The sequence below is a fragment of the Tachypleus tridentatus genome, chromosome 9, assembly GCF_004210375.1.
Source record: "Tachypleus tridentatus isolate NWPU-2018 chromosome 9, ASM421037v1, whole genome shotgun sequence".
NCBI lineage: Eukaryota > Metazoa > Arthropoda > Merostomata > Xiphosura > Limulidae > Tachypleus > Tachypleus tridentatus.
Window position 1 is genome coordinate 84,445,911 of NC_134833.1, and position 18,789 is coordinate 84,464,699.

The 18,789-nt window shown below is 31.0% G+C and overlaps 2 protein-coding genes across 2 annotated transcripts in view; one reads left to right on the plus strand and one right to left on the minus strand.

Annotated features, from left to right (window-relative positions):
• The first annotated feature begins 3,515 nt into the window (after positions 1–3,515).
• The window catches only part of LOC143225650 (disintegrin and metalloproteinase domain-containing protein 10-like), a 62,306-nt gene continuing 47,032 nt past the window's right edge, over positions 3,516–18,789 (plus strand). Inside the window, exons 1-3 of the mRNA XM_076455446.1 lie at positions 3,516–3,797; positions 8,818–8,953; positions 17,673–17,794. Coding sequence (XP_076311561.1) covers positions 3,728–3,797; positions 8,818–8,953; positions 17,673–17,794 — 328 coding nt within the window. The 5' untranslated portion in view covers positions 3,516–3,727. The remainder of the gene's footprint in view (positions 3,798–8,817; positions 8,954–17,672; positions 17,795–18,789) is intronic.
• On the minus strand, positions 15,823–16,833 carry LOC143225652 (uncharacterized). The gene is made up of 2 exons (XM_076455447.1): positions 16,663–16,833; positions 15,823–16,208 (listed from the first exon to the last, which is right to left on the minus strand). The coding sequence occupies exons 1-2, from the start codon at positions 16,799–16,801 to the stop codon at positions 15,904–15,906; spliced, it is 444 nt and encodes a 147-aa protein (XP_076311562.1). The 5' UTR covers positions 16,802–16,833; the 3' UTR covers positions 15,823–15,903.

The following is an 18,789-nucleotide window of genomic DNA, read 5'->3' on the forward strand; positions in this document are numbered from 1 at the left end:
AATAATTATTCTCTATATATGTTATTACAATACAAACTGCAGAACACACTTTAGAAATTGCTCCTTATGGCTGAACTGATAATAAAACACTTTAGCTTTACCATCGCTTCCACTAAACTACTTCTGTATTTGTACATACTTATAACACACAACAAAAATTTAGAAATATCTAGCCCTCTAATAACAATAATATGATACATAAAGAGAAAACTTAGGAAATTCGAGTAAGATTATGTCAACAATATCAGAAAAATACTGGTACAACAATTAAACTACATACACAACAAATGACTCACAAAGAGCTACATAACAAAACCTGTCACTGTTACCACTTTTATAATAATCAACTTTTAACACTCTTATTACGAAAAGTTAATCATTAAAGATTAAATACTAAATAAACTAGATAATGTCTCATAAACCATACAGTCTTGCATATCTAAGAATAAGCTTCTTTCAAAAATATTTACAATATTTATACACTTTATACAAAGATTGTTTTCAGGCTATGCACAAAGTCTACTCCTTCAGACTGAAGTCCCCTTATTGGTTTCAAGCCTCCAGTGGCACAGTAATATATCTGCGGACTTACAACGTAAGAAACTGGATTTCGATACTTGTGTGGGCAGATCACAAATAACCCATTTTGTAGCTTTGTGCTTAACTTCAAAGAAACAAGCGAATGGCTTCATTGCAGAACCGATAGATCTGAAGATACAACACCCACTTCATGTTCCTAGCATTGTCGGTTTTGCACCTCTAAATGTATGACAGGAGCTATTGATCCGTCTGGATGAGTAACTCCTTCACATATAGATAGTTTGGGAAATTGTGGATTGGAAATATGATGGCAAGATACTCTTGTTCGATTACAGAGTAGTCACTACTTGTCAGCTCTTTATTTATGTAAATTACTGGAAACAGTTCATCTCTATGTTCCTGTAAGAATACTGTTCCAATTTCAATATCTGAAGTATTGGCTTGGGCAATGAATAGTGTATTTAAATATGGTTTTTATGAAATTATAAACATCCCAACATGTTTCTTAACTTCTGAAATATCATCTGCTATGGATTTTCCCACTTTATTTTGTTGGATAGGCCTTTCTTGGTCAGTCAGTCAATGGGGCAGCCACTTCAGCATTGTTTTAGATGAAATTCCTAGGGTTTCCCACTGACCCTAAGAAGGAGTTGAATTGCTGCTTAATAGCTGAAGTATGTGTAAGTATCTGTTGGCCACCTATCTTGTGTCCAACAAAGTTCAGCACATAATATCCAAAATAACACTTAGTTGGCCTTATGGCTGAATTTTCGCCCTCACTTGCCTGAAAATCTCTATAAGATTCTTTGAATGGTCTTCCCATCTGGCTGAGCAGGTCAAAATGTCAATTACATAATGCTCAATGTTGGAGGTTCTATGCAACACTCTAGTTTTTGAATACAAATAAATCAATCTGTCTTATAAGAATTAAAATTAAATAAAGTGGAATGTAATTTTGATGTTCTGAACAGAAAGAAATCAAATTATGCTCTCAAATTTAATGTATAATATTTGTATTGTTCATTCATTCACCTGATTGACACCTTACACTTCAAATTTTGAACTGCATATACCAAAGGAAAGGCAATAAGTTGAAAGCATTCACTCGTCAATTTTGAAGGAAGCTACAGAGATCCTTTTTTGACACTCAGTGTAACAGTGCTATGTCTACATATTTACAAAGCTATAAACCGTGTTTTGATATAGAATACAGACAGCCCATTGTGTAGTTTTGTGTACAATTACAAACAAACAACCAATCTTCTTGTTTGAACCTGTATGAGTTTTGTGATATTTTTGTGTTGCCATCCATTTTGAGTTTTATATTAACCTTTCTATACATTTGATTAATTATGGATATATATATATATTTGAACAGAAATATTTTTGTTTTGTCTTTAAAAGAAGAAAAAATAATGTTTACAACTTTTAAAATTTTCCCTCGAAATGTTTTTAATATTGCAGAATTTTTAAATACATTTTATTTCTATTGTTCTCTGTAAAATAATGTTACGTTTAATAAAGCTTTTAAAATTACGCCCAAATTGAGTTATATTACACATACAAGTAATAAGGATAATGTTTAATAAAATGGAAGAAAAAGTGTTCAACTCTGCCTGTTACTGGTGTAAATCCTTCAGTTGCTAATCGTTACAAAAATGTGACTTTTTTTATACAGATTTACACATTTATAAAACTAGTTTGTTTACTTTTAATTATGTACAGCGAAAGACTTCTTCTTCATCCCCGTAATGTCTTGCAATATAGTTACGAAATTTATCTTTGCTATATTCGGGAAGGCTGATGTCTGACAGAAAAGCCTAAAGTATCTGCTAATAAGCAGCCTGTTCGGAATTATTAAACAAAGGATAAATACAGGCTGCAATGGAAAACAACTGAGCTTGAAAATATAAAATTCTTTATTTACATTCAAGTGTTTTTGCTACAAAACTCATAGACTTTCAATGTGTGTGTGTTTTCTTATAGCAAAGCCAAATCGGGCTATCTGCTGAGTCCACCGACGGGAATCAAGCCCTTGATTTTAGCGTTGTAAATCCAAAGACAATCTGTGTAACTACTGTCAGGTTGTTGAGGCTTATGGTAAGAATAAGAGGTGAGCTAGAATTAGACAAAAGACCAAAAAAGCATAAACGAAAGCCCAAATCAAGGGATAGAATTATGGAACTACTACATGTTTGTACTCAGGAATAATATTACCGTATAAAATAAGTCATTACGGTACTTATTTCAACATACAATTCTAAGACACACAAACTAGTTTGTACAAGTTTCTATATACCTCTATTACATACAGAATCACATACGTGTTACTTTGTGACTTAAAAGAATTAACACGTATTCATGACCTTGCGACATCCGCATAATGCGGTTATTATTGACTACGTGCTTAAACGCCAAAGACAGAAAAAATTTCTGAATTTACCGGAACAGAGATATATTCTGAACCAGTTATAAAGTTATTTGTTTCAGTTATATCCTTCATCCTATTATGCCATGTTAAGTGACAATCAAAAACCCCTTAAACCTATATGTTCACGTTTTTCTGTTAAAAACTTGTGATCGGACTTTCAATAATTCCTATCATTTTATTTGACATTAAATAGATGAGTAATGCCATTGTGTATTCAAATAAAGCATGCAAGTGTATCATATCTTATTAACGTATCACATTTTGTTGTAAAATGTCTAAACGTCGGTGGGTTATCTCCTAAACTGATAGCATTACTTGCAAATTTCACGGAATTGTAATAGAATTGCAAAACGTACAAGGAAAACTTTTACAAATACGGATGGGTGTTCACGAATCACACTATTTCTCGTATTTCGTAATTATACGCTTATTTCTTTTGTACAATTATATTTATTGGAAAGATATAAAGTTATCATGAAAACATCCTTTATAAATATTTCGTGAAAGAACAAATGCTACTATTTTAAAAATAACATTCATACAACTTAAACTATAATTTACGGAAGCCCACTTTGCTTTGTCGACAGGTTATGCGTTGAGCATGCGCAATATACATTACTAAAAAATCATAACAAGTTCAGTACCCTTCTGCCTAAGATAAAGTAAGTATTAAGTGGATTAAGAGGTTTTAAATGAAAGTGAGAAAGACAAGGGCGGAGTGAGGCCTTACTTATTTTTACTTGGCCGAATGAAGACATGAAACAAACAAGAACACTTTTAACATACTTCTGGATTTCTCTGTCTTTTATCAGTCCAGGTGAAAATGGTGAGTAATCGGGTTTTTCGTCATAACGATTAATGGTGGCAAAGTTAAGTGTGTTACTGCTGTACTGTTTGTTTTTTATACTTTATAGCTATACTGTTGTCATAAGTCTCAGTAGCAGTAATACAGCTGCCACATAAACAATAATGTTACACTGATTAATAATAATACTACATGTTTTAACAAATATGAACGTTAGGATAATTAATGTATCCGATAGGTAATACTAACTTTCTTAGGCTAAAGCTCTGTCTTTAGTTTAAATTTAATCTGTGTGATTTCATGAACCTCCTTTGTGAGTTTAAAATAAAAGTAATACTAATAAGAATACACACACACACATATACTTTCAGGTTTCATTACATAAATTAATCAAAAATAAATTGAATTATTTTATATTTTCTTATGGATATAAATAAATTATTTGTGAAAGTGTATATATAATTAAACTTCATCTTTACTAGTTTTAGGTTGTTTGCATGTCTAAATTTTAACTTTAGTTATTATGTCCAGTGGTTTGCAATTTCTAATCTTAAATAGTGATATTATAACTGAATAAGTTGGTTGTTTGTGTTGTTTTTTATTGCCAAAAGTTAATGTTATAATAACTTAAGCCTACAAATGTGACAATAACTGAATAAGCAACATTTGGAAGGAGGGAACAGTATTATGATAATGAAATTCAGTTGCATGGGGTGCTGTGCTACAGAGGTAGTAACCCATGGCATAATGTCTCCCACTGGAACAGCAGCAAGTCTTTGTATTTACAATTCTAAAATCAGAGGTTCTATTTCCCTCAGTGGACACAGCAGATAGCCCAATGTGGTTTGCTATAAGAAAAACACACACACATACACTCATGGTATAACTTTGAAAACAGGTGGGTTATTGAGTAATTTAGGTGTGCATCCCCATATATATATATAATTAAACAATGACCTCTTCAGTTAGTTGCAATTTTAATGGCTCAAATCAAGTGTCTCATGTAGGAAGAACTCGTAATGTAAGAGAGCTTGCTTTATGTTATTAAAATTTATGAACTGTGGTGCATAATAATATATTCTTGTTTTAAAGCAATTTTTCTACACACCATACATTTTAAGTTTGTGAAATTCCTTCTGTACCTAATAAAAATGCTTGTGTTTTAGTTATACATCCTTTTATATTTCTTTTAAGTTGTACACAGAGAAAACAAAAAAAACAACAGCTGAGCTAAAAGTTTGTTTGAAAGCAGTAATTGAAAAAAAAAGTATTGTATGCATATTTGATTTCAATTCTACTTTATCTGGAAGAGAATCATTAAAAAAAACACCTCTTCCACACTAATATAAAATATTTTGTGTACACAAAAACATACACGTTCTTAAATTTTTTCATAATAATCTACCAAATATAAATTTGGATTTTTGACTAGAATATTGTGCAAACTGTGAATAAATTGTTGGGAAAACTAAAATAACAAAGTGTATATTCACAATATTCATAAGTCTAATGAGGCTAAAAAAAAATATATTGTCCCTTAGAAACTTGCTTGTTTTTTGACAATTGTTTGTTTGTTAATGTCAAGTTATGGAACTATTTAAACCATGTCAGTAATTATGACATGATTATGACACGTAACCATCTTTTTTCAGGCATCTAAGAACCCTAGATATTGTTAATCTCTTAAATGGTATGTTGACTTTTTGTTCAGTGAAGTTCAAATGTGTTTCGTTCAATGATTCTGTTTTGCACTAATACTGTAGTTTAAATACCTATATTTTCTTAACCTCTTGAGTTGATTTTAAATGATACACTTATGTATTACATTTTAACATTATTTTGAAACTAAAAAAAAAGCTTATTTTTAGATTCATTTACTTTGAAACATGAAATATACCTTTCTTTGAAGTACATTTAATTTTAACAGTCTGGTTATTCCATATTAGAATACATATATTTGTAGGTATCGCCATAAGTCTTTTAAATTATTTTGTTATATATCCTGTTGACCTTCATCAGGATATGGGAGTTGGGTGGGTGGTATTGATGACTCATCAAAGTTAGGTAGTTTCCTGGAAACCAGAATTATGAATTTGTTGAATAAGACCATGTAAGTGGGTATATTATATGCAGTAGTACTCCATAAAAAAAATTGGTTGGATTTTAACCTGTTTTATATTTTATTCTTATTTATATGTATGTGAATGTAAAATAATGCTTCATTGGTCTGATTACTGCATTTAATTTCCATCAAAAGTATCCCTTATGAACACTATACTTTTGTATATTTATTGTACAGTACAAAGTTGATCCATATGAAATCTACACTCACACTGTAAGCATATAAGCATAAAATTAGTATGTTATTAGAACATAATTATTTACATGAAAAACTTCTGGAGATAGTACGTGTACTTATAAAATTTATTCTAGGCTTCAAAGTTCCTTTGGAGGATTAGATTTTCTCTTGTGTAAAAGGAAGGGAGAGTGTAAGAATAATAAATACGAGTGATGTGTAGGCTGTAACAGAATTATACATGTTTATAAATGACTGTTAAATGTGTGAAAATGTTTTTTGAGGTATAATCATTGGGAACTGTAACTTGGTTCATGGTTTGTTTACATTTTCATCATGGCTACTGTGAGAAACCTTGAGTTATTTTATTCATGTGCATGAGAGACCTGATTAAGTGAATAAATCTAAAGCATGTTAGATTAATTGCTATGGGCTTTTGTAAGTTTTAGTGTAAAGTTTGTAAAGGAAACAGGTTTACAGAAACTTTCAGCTTGGTTGTTAGAAATTAGGACTAAGGGATTTAATGTGTCAGAGACTTTGGAAAATAAAATCTGTAATACTATAATGTACAAGTTATGCCTGTAGTTATAAATTGCATGCATGATTTCATACTGATTAAAAGAGCTGAAACATGGAAATTTTGAGACATGTTTGAAGTTTTATTTATCACAAAATCAGCTGTTATGATCATACAGGTTAACTGGCTGAAGTACCCATAATTACAAGTTATGCCTGTAGTTACAAACTGCATGCATGATTTGACACTGATTTATAAGAGCTGAAATGTGGAAATTTTCTGAGATGTTTTGAGTTTAATTTATCACAAAATCAGCAACTGTGTTCATGTAGGTTAACTGGCTGAAGTACCTAATCACAAGTTTGTGTAGGTAAATACACCACTGTGTATTTTTTTTTAAGTTACATGTTATCCAGATTTGTTTGTAAGATTTGTATGTATAAGTGTTCTGGTTTTACCATTGTTCTGGTATTGTGAGAATTCATTGCTAATTTTGTATTTTAGGCATAGATTACACGTATGTGGACATGTGTTATAATGTTGTGGGTATACAGTTACAAGATTATAAGGCAATAAAACATTTTGGAAATGCAAGAACATTGGTGGAATATTCTTGTGTCATTGCTGTTTAACCTTCAACTGTAAGATCACTTATTTGTATAATTTTATTGTATTATTAACCCTTTTGTAGTTCATAGGATTGTCTTAATTTAAGGCTGTTGAGGTAAGAAACAAAATTTTTGTCCTGCACATACAACTGTATTTTAACTCTGAACGTAATGTACTTGTACTCATCATTGTAAGAATGAGTGTGAACTGAATTCAGCTGCTTAGATTTTTTGTGAATGTCAGGATATATTTTTATCTCTTCTTGGTGTGACATAAATTGTTGTCAACTGTTGTCATGACTCGGTTCATACAGTATCTAAAAGTGTAGAATGTTACATGTACATTTCAAGTTGTGCAATATTCTGTAGAATTACTTTATAGAGGTATTCTGTGATTGTGTGCCTACACATTCATACATCTTTGTGTATGCATTGCATATTTTAAGATTAAATATAATTAACTTGTATAGTTTGTTATAAGCTGCACAAATTTCTTAAATTATTTTATGTATCTTGTTAATGTAACCATCTCCAATTGTACAACTTTTGTATAGTACATTTCCAGGAATAAGAGAGAAGGATTATGTATTATATAAAATTTGTACCAATTTAGTAGTTTACAAGTTGTCAATTTGAAAATATTTTAGGAAGAAAATTTAAGATCTTTTGTAGCAATTTGGTTTCATTTTATAAAGAACTTAAGCATTTCATTCTCACTTTATATTGTTTTGTTACACAATAGAATATAAGAACCTGAAATATATTTTGTATATTTAATTGGATTTGTATATATGATTTTTGTGATTCAAAGCAAAAATTAGGAAAAAAGTGTATCTTTGTAAAGAATAATATATTAAGACATTAATATTTTATGAACTTAACTACCTTTTATTTCTAATACTTTTTTGAAACTCAAAACTTCATAAAAACAACTAAAAATTGAAATTTTTTTATTACTTAAGTAGTCATTTCTTAAAGCATCCACTTTATAATTCACATATTAATTCAGGCTTTTATTTGTAATTGTTATTTTTAAATTTGAAATCTTAATTACACTGTTTTGACAAATAATGTCACTGGAGTGTTCTAAAGTATGCAGTTGAATAAAGTAAACTCTTTAAAACCTGTGTTTAATTTCTTTAAGAAGAATAGTTTCATCAAATAATAATAATTTAATATTTTGAAATAATTAATTAAAAATTATCTGAATATACATTTTTATATTCAGTTGTTTTTTTTTGTCATTCAGTGTTTTCTAAACTTAACCTGAGAGCCACAATTGGGTCTTTCTGTAGAAAAGTTTTTATCGGTACACATTTATTTTGGGCCGAAACAAAATATAACTTTGAACATGCGTCTTTCAAAATACATTGCAAAGCTCAGTCAACTATATGTTAATCTCAAATTGTGTTACAATTTTTCTTTCTAACTTTATAATTTTTGCATTTTCAATATTTTTCACTTTATACAAGTCTATTGGTAGAATATCCAATTATGAGTTTGTTTGTTTATGAACTCGTAAAATACATGTAATTTTCATTTTATTTGGAATCTAAAAAGTTTCAGTCATTTAAGTAATTACACAAGTAAATTGTTTAATGTCTTTCTTTTTATATGCAGCTAATCAGCTTAATGAATACATCCAGCACTATGAACCACTTTCCTACAATCCAGAAGAGATACATAGAAATCATCTGCGTGACAAACGCTCTCTCCATAGTTCTCTTGTATCAATACGTTTTCATGCACATGGGAGGTAAGTTCATATATACATATTTGCCAAAAGTAAGTTTGCCTATTTTTAAATATTACAAAAGCTGAGATGTCTTTCATAGATAAGTACTTGAGCAGTGTATGATTTGTATTGACAGTGATGAAGTGTTTCAGCCATGATGTGTAGTTTGTAATTAATATAAATGTTTTGTAAACTGTAAATGTTACAAAACTGTTTTCATTTTTTTTGTAAACATCCTGTTGTAGGAACATATAATCAGCTTTTCATGTTATAAGTAAATATAAGATTATTCTTTATCATAAACTGCACAAGTACTCAAAACTAAAAGTTAAACTCATTGTCATAACTTTTAAAGTTCATTTTGCTTTCATTATGCAACTAATCAGTAGGGCGAGGCTTAATGTTCCTGAAAGGAAATGAGTAGTGTTGACTCATGACCTTTGAGGCAGGTGGGGCAAATGTAAAGTTTAGAGGCTATTTTTAATTTATCATTTTAGAAGTAATATGTATATAGAGTATGTTATATCAGAGATTTTTGCTGTAAATACAATATAACGAAAATTCATAGACCTTATAGACTTGCATATCGGTTTAACTATATTAGGAAAAGATTTTAATGATGTTGACATTTCTGAGTAATGTTATATTGAATATTTGCTTCTAAAAGTATTCTCATGATTTATTATTTTGTGCAGCAGAAAGGTCGATAACCTTAGTGATAATACTCTTGATTAGTTTTTTATGAATGGATAAAATGTCAATTGTATTCAGTACATCTCGAAACATTGAATTCCAAAAAGAAAGTTTAAACTCTCTTGAGAGTGTTGAAGCATTGCTTCAATGCTGCAGTGGCCACTGGAGTTACTGTTTTGATTTGTAACATCTTCGAAGTTTCTGGTTATGTGTTGACTAATCTATTGTTATTCAAAATAAAAACCAAGAGGTCATGAAGGTTCTTGGAGTGCCTGAAGGTTTCATTTATGTTAATAATTTTCAGTTTTGTAACCATGTTGTAATATCCATAAATAGGGCTTACATCTTCCTCTGGATAGTCATCTTTATACAAGCAAAACTTTGAGGAATCAATTAAGGCAAGTTAGAAAACTTGAATTTTAAAAATGGATCTTCATTTGGCTTGAATCTTTAGCATCTTGCTCCAGTTTCTTTCATAGATCACGTCAGGCTCAGTTACTGACCTGAGTATCTGTGCTTCAACTTGAGACAATGAATTTGTAACCTTTATTCTATTTGAGCTTCAAGCCTGTATGTTGTTGTACAATGCATCTGTATGTTTTAACTCATCATAAAAAAACCTAACAAGTAATTGTGTTGTCATAAAGCCAATTTCAAAAGTCACTTGTATCTCTTATGTTGTGATCATTTTTTATTATTCATAATTCCCTCTAATGCATCAGTCAGTTTCTTATTTTCAAAAACAGAGATAACAGTTATTTCATAAATTCTATTTGGTGTCATCTGCACTTTGAATAGTGTGTCCACACGCTTCACATGACTGTCCCTTCATTTAGGTCCCAGTTTGTTGCTATTTTGTACTACATAAAAGAAGGTTAACAGGTTGAAAGGTTCACCTCATTTGTCAAGGTTAGTGACAGAACCAAAACTATGTTATGTACAATCAGGCACAAGCATTTTCAATAGTATAAAGCTGAGGGAAAGCTCATTGCAAGGATGAGTGCCTACTCTTATGACAGAACATTATCTTAATGCAGTTCACGTACACTGTTACGCTCATTAACCAAGCTTATTTTTAAAGAAAGTTTTCTCTTCAATCAAATACAATTTTTATTTGCTAGCATTTCCAAGTTTAGATTTTTTTTGTAAGCTCTCTCAAGTGCAGTAGCATCTGGTGTGAAGCATGTGGACACACTATTTAAAGTGCAGATGACACCAAATAGAATTTATGAATAGTGTGTCCACATGCTTCACACCAGATGCTACTGCACTTGAGAGAACTTACAAAAAAAATCTAAACTTGGAAATGCTAGCAAATAAAAATTGTATTTGATTGAAGAGAAAACTTTCTTTAAAAATAAGCTTGGTTAATGAGCTTATCAGTGGACGTGAACTGCATTAAGATAATGTTCTGTCATAAGAGTAGGCACTCATCCTTGCAATGAGCTTTCCCTCAGCTTTATACTATTGAAAATGCTTGTGCCTGATTGTACATAACATAGTTTTGGTTCTGTCACTAACCTTGACAAATGAGGTGAACCTTTCAACCTGTTAACCTTCTTTTATGTAGCACAAAATAGCAACAAACTGGGACCTAAATGAAGGGACAGTCATTTTATCTGCGTGAACTGATGCGTAACTTACATTAGAAATTCTCTAATTTCATTTGAAGCTTAAACTTTAGTTTCTCATTTTGGATGGTCTTTAATGTGTGTGTTTTCAGTAGAGGCATTTTTTTAAATGGTATTCTAAAAGGCTCTCTAGCTGAGTATTTTTCTCCAACAGCTCTAAGAATATTTTAAGATGATAATTCATCCTTCATAATGCAAGTTCATGTGTCCCACAAAATGATGTTTCACTGATACATTTTAATATGCACCTCTTTTTGTCTACAAATTGATTTTGCTTTAGGACTGACACACAACAGTCTGAGTCTAATTGAGCCAAATATTCACTGAACCAAACGATTTATAAAGAACTGAATTATCAATAAGCTTTCAGCCTTTTACATGTTTGCTGGTTCTGTCTGATAAATGTTTGAGATCCAACAAGTCAGTCTTGGTCCATGAGCTTTTGCCTTCAAAAAACAAGTAATAAAAGCAAAACAGTCTTTTCTTTTTCTTCATTAATAGTAATCTCTAGCTCTATTGAACCAGTAAAGAGCAAATAATCTCTTATTTTGGCTTATGAAGAAATCTCTGGATTTAGAAGAGGCCCTAAATTTTTAACAAGCATCTTCTATTTTATTTTCACTTTAGAAAAGAGAGTTTTGAATATTTTTTTTGCAGTATTCATTATAGTAAGGACAAAGGTTGTCTTTTATCATATTTTGTAGAAATAGGTCTAATGTCTAAATACACAAACTTAGTTACTAGCACACAAAAGTTAGGTTTTGATTATTTTTATTTGTCAAACAATTACACTGTCCATTGTAATATACTTTAATGATTTATCTCAAAACTCTAACAATCACAAAATGCAAGTTACTGCACCTATTCAACTCAGCAATGAAAACAAAATGCACTTTTTGGCATTGCAGCTCTGCCAGTGACTATTTTTTAGAATTGAAGAATTTCAATTTCAATTTAACATTTTATTTTCTTCATTAAATCAAAGTTAATTGGAGAACTAAGATTTTTCAACCACAATTTTTGCTAAACAAGCATAACATCTAAAGTTTAGCAACATTTATTTTAGAAAATGATTTGTTTTTATCTTATTCAGAGTTAAGATATTTTTACTATCCCCTTGTAAAACTGCCCCACTTATAGCAAAGTAGTAGAAAATATTGTATTTTCTATAATGTGATGAACAGGAGTTTGGCATGCATTGTGCTATAAGCTCATAATGGTATTTACTATTTATGTAATTAAGATTTTTTATTTTAAAACATACATTTTAATTGTCATTATAAAATGAGTTCATAGCAATAGCAAAATCAAACATGTTGTCAACATTACAAAAATGGCCAGAGGATTAGAGCACTCAACTCATAATCCCAAGGGTCAGAGGCTCAACTCCTTATCACTACCACACAAAGATGCCTGCCCTTTTTTCTGCTGGGGCATTAAAATGTAACAGCCAACCCTACTAACTGATGGTAAAAGAGTAGCCCAAGAGTTGGCAGTGGGTGGTGATGACTGGTTGCCTTCCCTTTAGTCTTACACTGCTAAATTAGGGATGGCTAGCACAGCTAGACCTCATGTAGCTTTGCATTAATTTCAAAAACAAAAAAAATTGATTAATCCAGTTTTTACAGGTGGGGCACTGCTCCTATGGATGGGCTGCTACTGGAAATGAGTAATTGTCTTTTAATAATATTTTACACCTGATAAATTTTAGGTAATTTTACATGATGTAGTGCATATTAATTATTAACAAAAAATGTGTACAAATTTTAAATGCATACATGAAAGTCGAAATAAACGTCAATGTTTTTAATTATGATGATCATTATTTGTAGTAATTAGAAATACTACTATATCAGAAAGTGAACTAGACAACTCCTAAAAAGGATTTCATTTGACTTTTAGTGTACTATTTATATCTTTTTGTTTTAATTTCATTCTTAACAGCAAGTAGTGGGGATTGACTTACTAGGAACAAATTAGGAAAATAATGGGGTGTAAGTCCATTTTTAGAATTCAGTCAACTCTATGAAATTCACTATAAAAAAACTTGAATATATAAATCTGTATTTATAAGAGAATAAGAGTTTTGGAATTAAAGGGCTGAAACAGGAAGTATACATTTACTAAAGTGCAACTGAACTCATTGTGACTAGCCAGTCTGTCTGAAACAACAACAAAAATATTAAGGCCGTCATACAAGATGCACTTGTATAGTATATTACAAAAGAAACTTTAATGATATTTTTTCAAGGAAGCATTTTGAGAAGAATTGGTAGATAGGTTAATGTTATATATCCAAAGTGGTAGCAGTATTACTATTTACTATTTCCTTACAGACACATGGTTTACTGTTGGAATTTTCAATAATTTTCTTTGTGTTTTATTTCTTGTATGTGTCAATTAATAAAACACACTTATATTGTGTGTTGGCTCTTTAACAACACTTATGAAATGGAACACAGATTCTGTACTATAAATTAGCTTTTCTAAGCTTTGATTCCAATGAGGCTATTTTAAAAATATTTTGTAAACACAGCATATAATAGCATCATATACTATATCTTGATTGATTTCATCAGATAGCTGTCTTTAATTAACAGAATTTGAATTGTAGGCACAAATGTGCATTTGAGGGAAAAATGTAACATATAAATGTTTGTTTGTTTTTTCATGATTAAGGATGGTATATGTAAAGAATTTAATTGTAAAATAACATTGGGAGCATTAACTATGTAATTGTACTTTTAAGCCTGTATGCAAAGGAAAACAAAACAAACAAACAAACCAATAATCAGAGGTGGACTATTATTGAGGCTGAAGCATCAGGCCCAATGCTTGAGGGAGTGTCCCAAGTGAGCCCAGAAAGAAAAAAAAATCAAACTTCTTATAAATATATAGGGAATGTAATATTAAAATATCAAATGTGGAATAATCACAAAAAACATATTCAATATATGTATTACTTTTTATTTTCTAATTTTAAATATTTTATCTCCATATTTGTTCTTATTTCAGCCTGTACACTGTGTTACTGACAAGTAACATCAACACCAGTGTTGAGTTTCTTTTATGTTTGTTTCTCATTTAACCTAAGTATTTTACATGTAAATTGTGTAAATGTACTATGTATTGAAAATGTATTGCTAATGAAAAATATATGAAAAAGAGCCCCAAATAAAATTAGCCTCAGGCCCCAAGTTTAGTTAATCTACCCCTACCATAACCTGAGTGCTTTCAAAAGGTGGGCCTGTTTTCTTCAAGTTATATGGTATTGTATTTTTGTATTAAATTATATTTCTTGAACTTGTGTGTTTTTCTAATATTAATGCAAATGAACAAATTTATTACAAAAACAAAACCTTTATTAATAACTTGATAAATCTATTGTAGCATTTAACTGGAAGTTACAACAGATTACTTTCCTACATTTTTTTTTGTATCAGCTCATACAGTAACATGATAGTGGACAATTCTCCATAACCATCTATATTTACATAAGAATACTATGATTAAGTGTAGAGTAAGATAAAAACCATTACAGCAAAGCAACTTATTGAACAGGGTAGTCCCAAATTATCTCTCCTATCTTAAGATTTAATACTTTGAGTAACTAAGGATATAAAATCATGCAGTTTGGATCATCTTGTACCCCCTCTCAAACAGTTTTTCTGGTCTTTTTTAAAAACATTCCAGTGAGTATTGTCACCCTGTAAAATAGCAACTGGGGTGGATTGGTCAGAGTGAGCCAATTTCATGTTCTCAAAATTTACCAGACATCACTCCACAAAATATTTTATATTGGGGGCATGTTAAGGACATTGTGTATCATCATACTTGTAGCAAACATCACGGAGCTAAAGACCAGGATAACAGATGCCATTGCTACTATAACTGAGGCTATAGAGGTTTTGCGTGAACCTATTAGTGTCACGTGACCACAACGAGGTTTGTAAACATACCGCCATATTGGGTGGCAAGTGTCCCGCATGACTGAACGAGTTAACAACTGCTGTATTCAGTACTATTCACATGTAAATGGCTGCCGCTGACTTTTCATCACTTGTAGCACACCTGACAGGTGCTGAAAAGTCCAGGTATGAGGAAAAGGTGAAGGAACTTGGTGTAGGAGACCCGTATATGCTCCCGCGCCACGTGTATTTACGCCAGTAATATCCAGCCAAGACAAAGGTGCTCAGAGTCAGACTGTTGCCGAAGTAGATCTGCCAAATATTACATATGGTGACATTTATATATATTTGATAAACAGGACTTCCACCTATACAAATGAAAGTCTAAAAGGTTACAAAAGCCTTGATGTGTACAAGTACTTTGTGACAGGATTTGTACAGAATATCCAGATAACCAGGGCAACGCCGGATAAAGTCATCATTACAGCAAAGGTTTGTACATCATGTTATATTACATACATGTATCATGTACTCTGTATGATAGATTTAACTACATTTGAGACGAAGACTAGATACTGAAGTAAAGTAGGGCCCCATTTTAATAAATGGTTCAATATTATTGTACTACATGTGTACTGACTGTTGTCAAAGCTCTAGTCTAGGAGCACTTCTATACATGTTTGTATAATGATATTAAGACACCTAATTGTCTAGGCTGTTTCAAAACTTAATTTTTGATTTATGTCTCAGTTGTATATTGTGATGTACACAAGTCAAAATTATCACATGTAGCTTCAAGTTTATCAGCAATATCAGTACAGCTGCTATCAGTGGCAGCAGTGCCAGCAGATTCTATGAAAGCAAGGCCAAGCAGCCCAGCAGCAGCTTCATGTCTCTTTTGTTGTTCTTTTCTCCTTTTGGTCACTTCTTTCCTGTTTTCATATTTACACAATTCAGCAGCTTTCCTTCTCTTCAGGGGAGAACATGTAAAATGAAATATGGAAGGTACATAGTCAAGTGATAGGGGATCATCACTCTTCGTCCCTGAAACAGAGTACAATAATTTAGTTAAGATATAGATCTACAGGCATCATCAGATAATATTTATATATATAACAGATACACTGTACACTTTTAACTGAATAATATATATATATAACTGAATAAGTTGAACATTGTTTAACAACTGAATGTACAGCCAACAAGGTAATCATTTGCACACTTTTTAATCTTGTGCCAGTTGTGGTTTTCTGATGAATCACTTAAATTGGTCCTTTAAGAGATATTAACATTTTGTCTTAATGTACAAATGGCTATATAAACTATTCATCATGAATGATATTGTTCCTTCAGTAAATTTACTATTCAGTTATTTAAAAGTAAAAGAAAAGTGTGCAAAAAAAATTATTTGACTGGTGCTGCAGTGTGTTCTGCTATACATATATCATGCATGTGAGTTTCAATTTATTCAGCCTGGCTATAGATGAATTATACATACCTGACACAAAATGTTTACTACAAAGTCTGGTGTGCTCTGTGGGTGTCCAGTTTTTTCCTATTGACAGCTGCAATCCATCATCTTCTTTGGTCGGGATCTTTAGGAAATCTGTAGTATGACAAATTTTCCCCCTGTCCATGTCGATTTGAACAGTTAAATGCACAACACGAGTATACCATCGCACACTTTTGACTATGAATCACCCTTGTGTTGGAATATAAACACGCCGAGCGTGCCACCCATCATGGCGGTCAGCAGTAACTAGGCCAAGAGTGACGTCACACGCAAAAACTCTATATTACAATGAATATGGACTGGAAAGGAATATCGGTTAAATGTGCTGAGAGCCACTAATGTGCATATGTAAAGTCTACTGACATGTCAATAAACACTGTTTGAATTATGTTTCAAAATGTTGTAAAATACAAAGTTCTATTTCATTAGTTATTTAATCATCACATTTTAAAATTGGAAAGATAATTTTGGACCATCCTGCATTTCTTATTGTAGTATGTTTACATACCACAGATTTGTTTTTGTCATTTTTGTACTTTCATAAAAATAATTTGTTATTTCTGTGAAAATTTTACTCTTTCTTGTTTGTTTCGGACTCTCTAGAAATAACCTTTTTTTTCTTTGTGTTTTTTTAAGCTAGTTTTTATTGTAGCCCAGAACCAAAATTATTATTATCTTTTATGAAGTTTTTGCATGAGTTCAGTTAACTGTGTAAATTAAATTTACAATATATATTTTATCACCAGGGTGAGTAAGAAGAAAAATATTTTTGGATTTCTGTTTATTTTTATGAATTGTAATTTTTCTTTCAGAAACATCCTCCAAGCAACTTAGTGCTAAAGATGTTTTTCTTCATGTTTCTTTGTGCATAACAACAACAATAATTTTGTTCTGAATATTGTATTGTTATGTGCTGTCTTTTGTATTATTATTACCATTAAAATGTATTATATATCTTTTTATTGTGTGAAATTCATCACTATTCTTTACTCCAGGAATTTTCAGTTGAGATTAAAAAGAGACACTGAAGTGTTTTCACCAGATATTATATTTGAGACAGCAGATGGTAATCATGAAGAATTAGACACATCACATTTGTATAATGGAATCTTGTTTGGTGAGTTATGATTTCATTGTGCTTACAGAAAGAATGCAGAGATTCATCTTTTGTCTTGTTCAGTTCAACTCTTTTTATATATATGTATATTAGAGTACATATACATGTCTGATGAATGTAATTTTTCATACATTTACCATGAGTAATTCAAAAATGGTTTCACACTAGATGTTACTTTGTTTTAAAGCATTTGTAAAGCCACTTGAATGTTCACTTTAGTTGTTAAGTAAATTTTGGATACTTGTTTTGTCAATCAAGAAAGTTCAACTTTAGCTAATTTCATTCATTGGATTCCCAAAAGCAGTCTTAATATATTAAATAGAAGTAGGAGGTAGAATCAAAATAAATGAGAAAGTTCTTTAAAAAGTACATAGAGAAATTGGGAACTTGTGTGAGTAACTAAAAGATGCATATCTGGATAAAACATGTCCAGAAATTGATAAACAATAGATAAAACATAGCATAAAATCAAGAAAAGGACAAAAGTTGAATAGGAGACCTACTCTGTTTTTAGAGAAGCCATCAAAAATAAGGACAACAAAATGCGTTTTGAAATTCGTAATGTTAAAGAAAGACGTGGGAACGAGAGAGAATTGTATAACAATGCCAGGAAGAGGAATCGGCTATAGAAGTGGTAGAAGTAGTTACAAAACTATCCAGCACTTCTGGAAAGTGAAAATGTGGTACTCAAACCAGTTAGTAATTTAGAAATGGAAGAATGTTTGCCACAGGTCAGATTCCAGCAGAATTATTAAAGAAAAGAGACATTTTAAGAATTTAATATGAAAAGGGACAATTTATGGAGAACAGTCCCAACAGACTTTAGAAAACTGTTTTTGTTCCAGTTTCCCCAAAACCAAAAGCTTTGTTGAAGTACAGCCAGTATAGGACAACAGATTGATCAGCCATGCTTGAAAGATCCTCAGTAGAATTAAACATAAGATTTGAAAATCTCAGAAAAATAAAATGAGCTTAAAATATGTTTGAGCATGCAA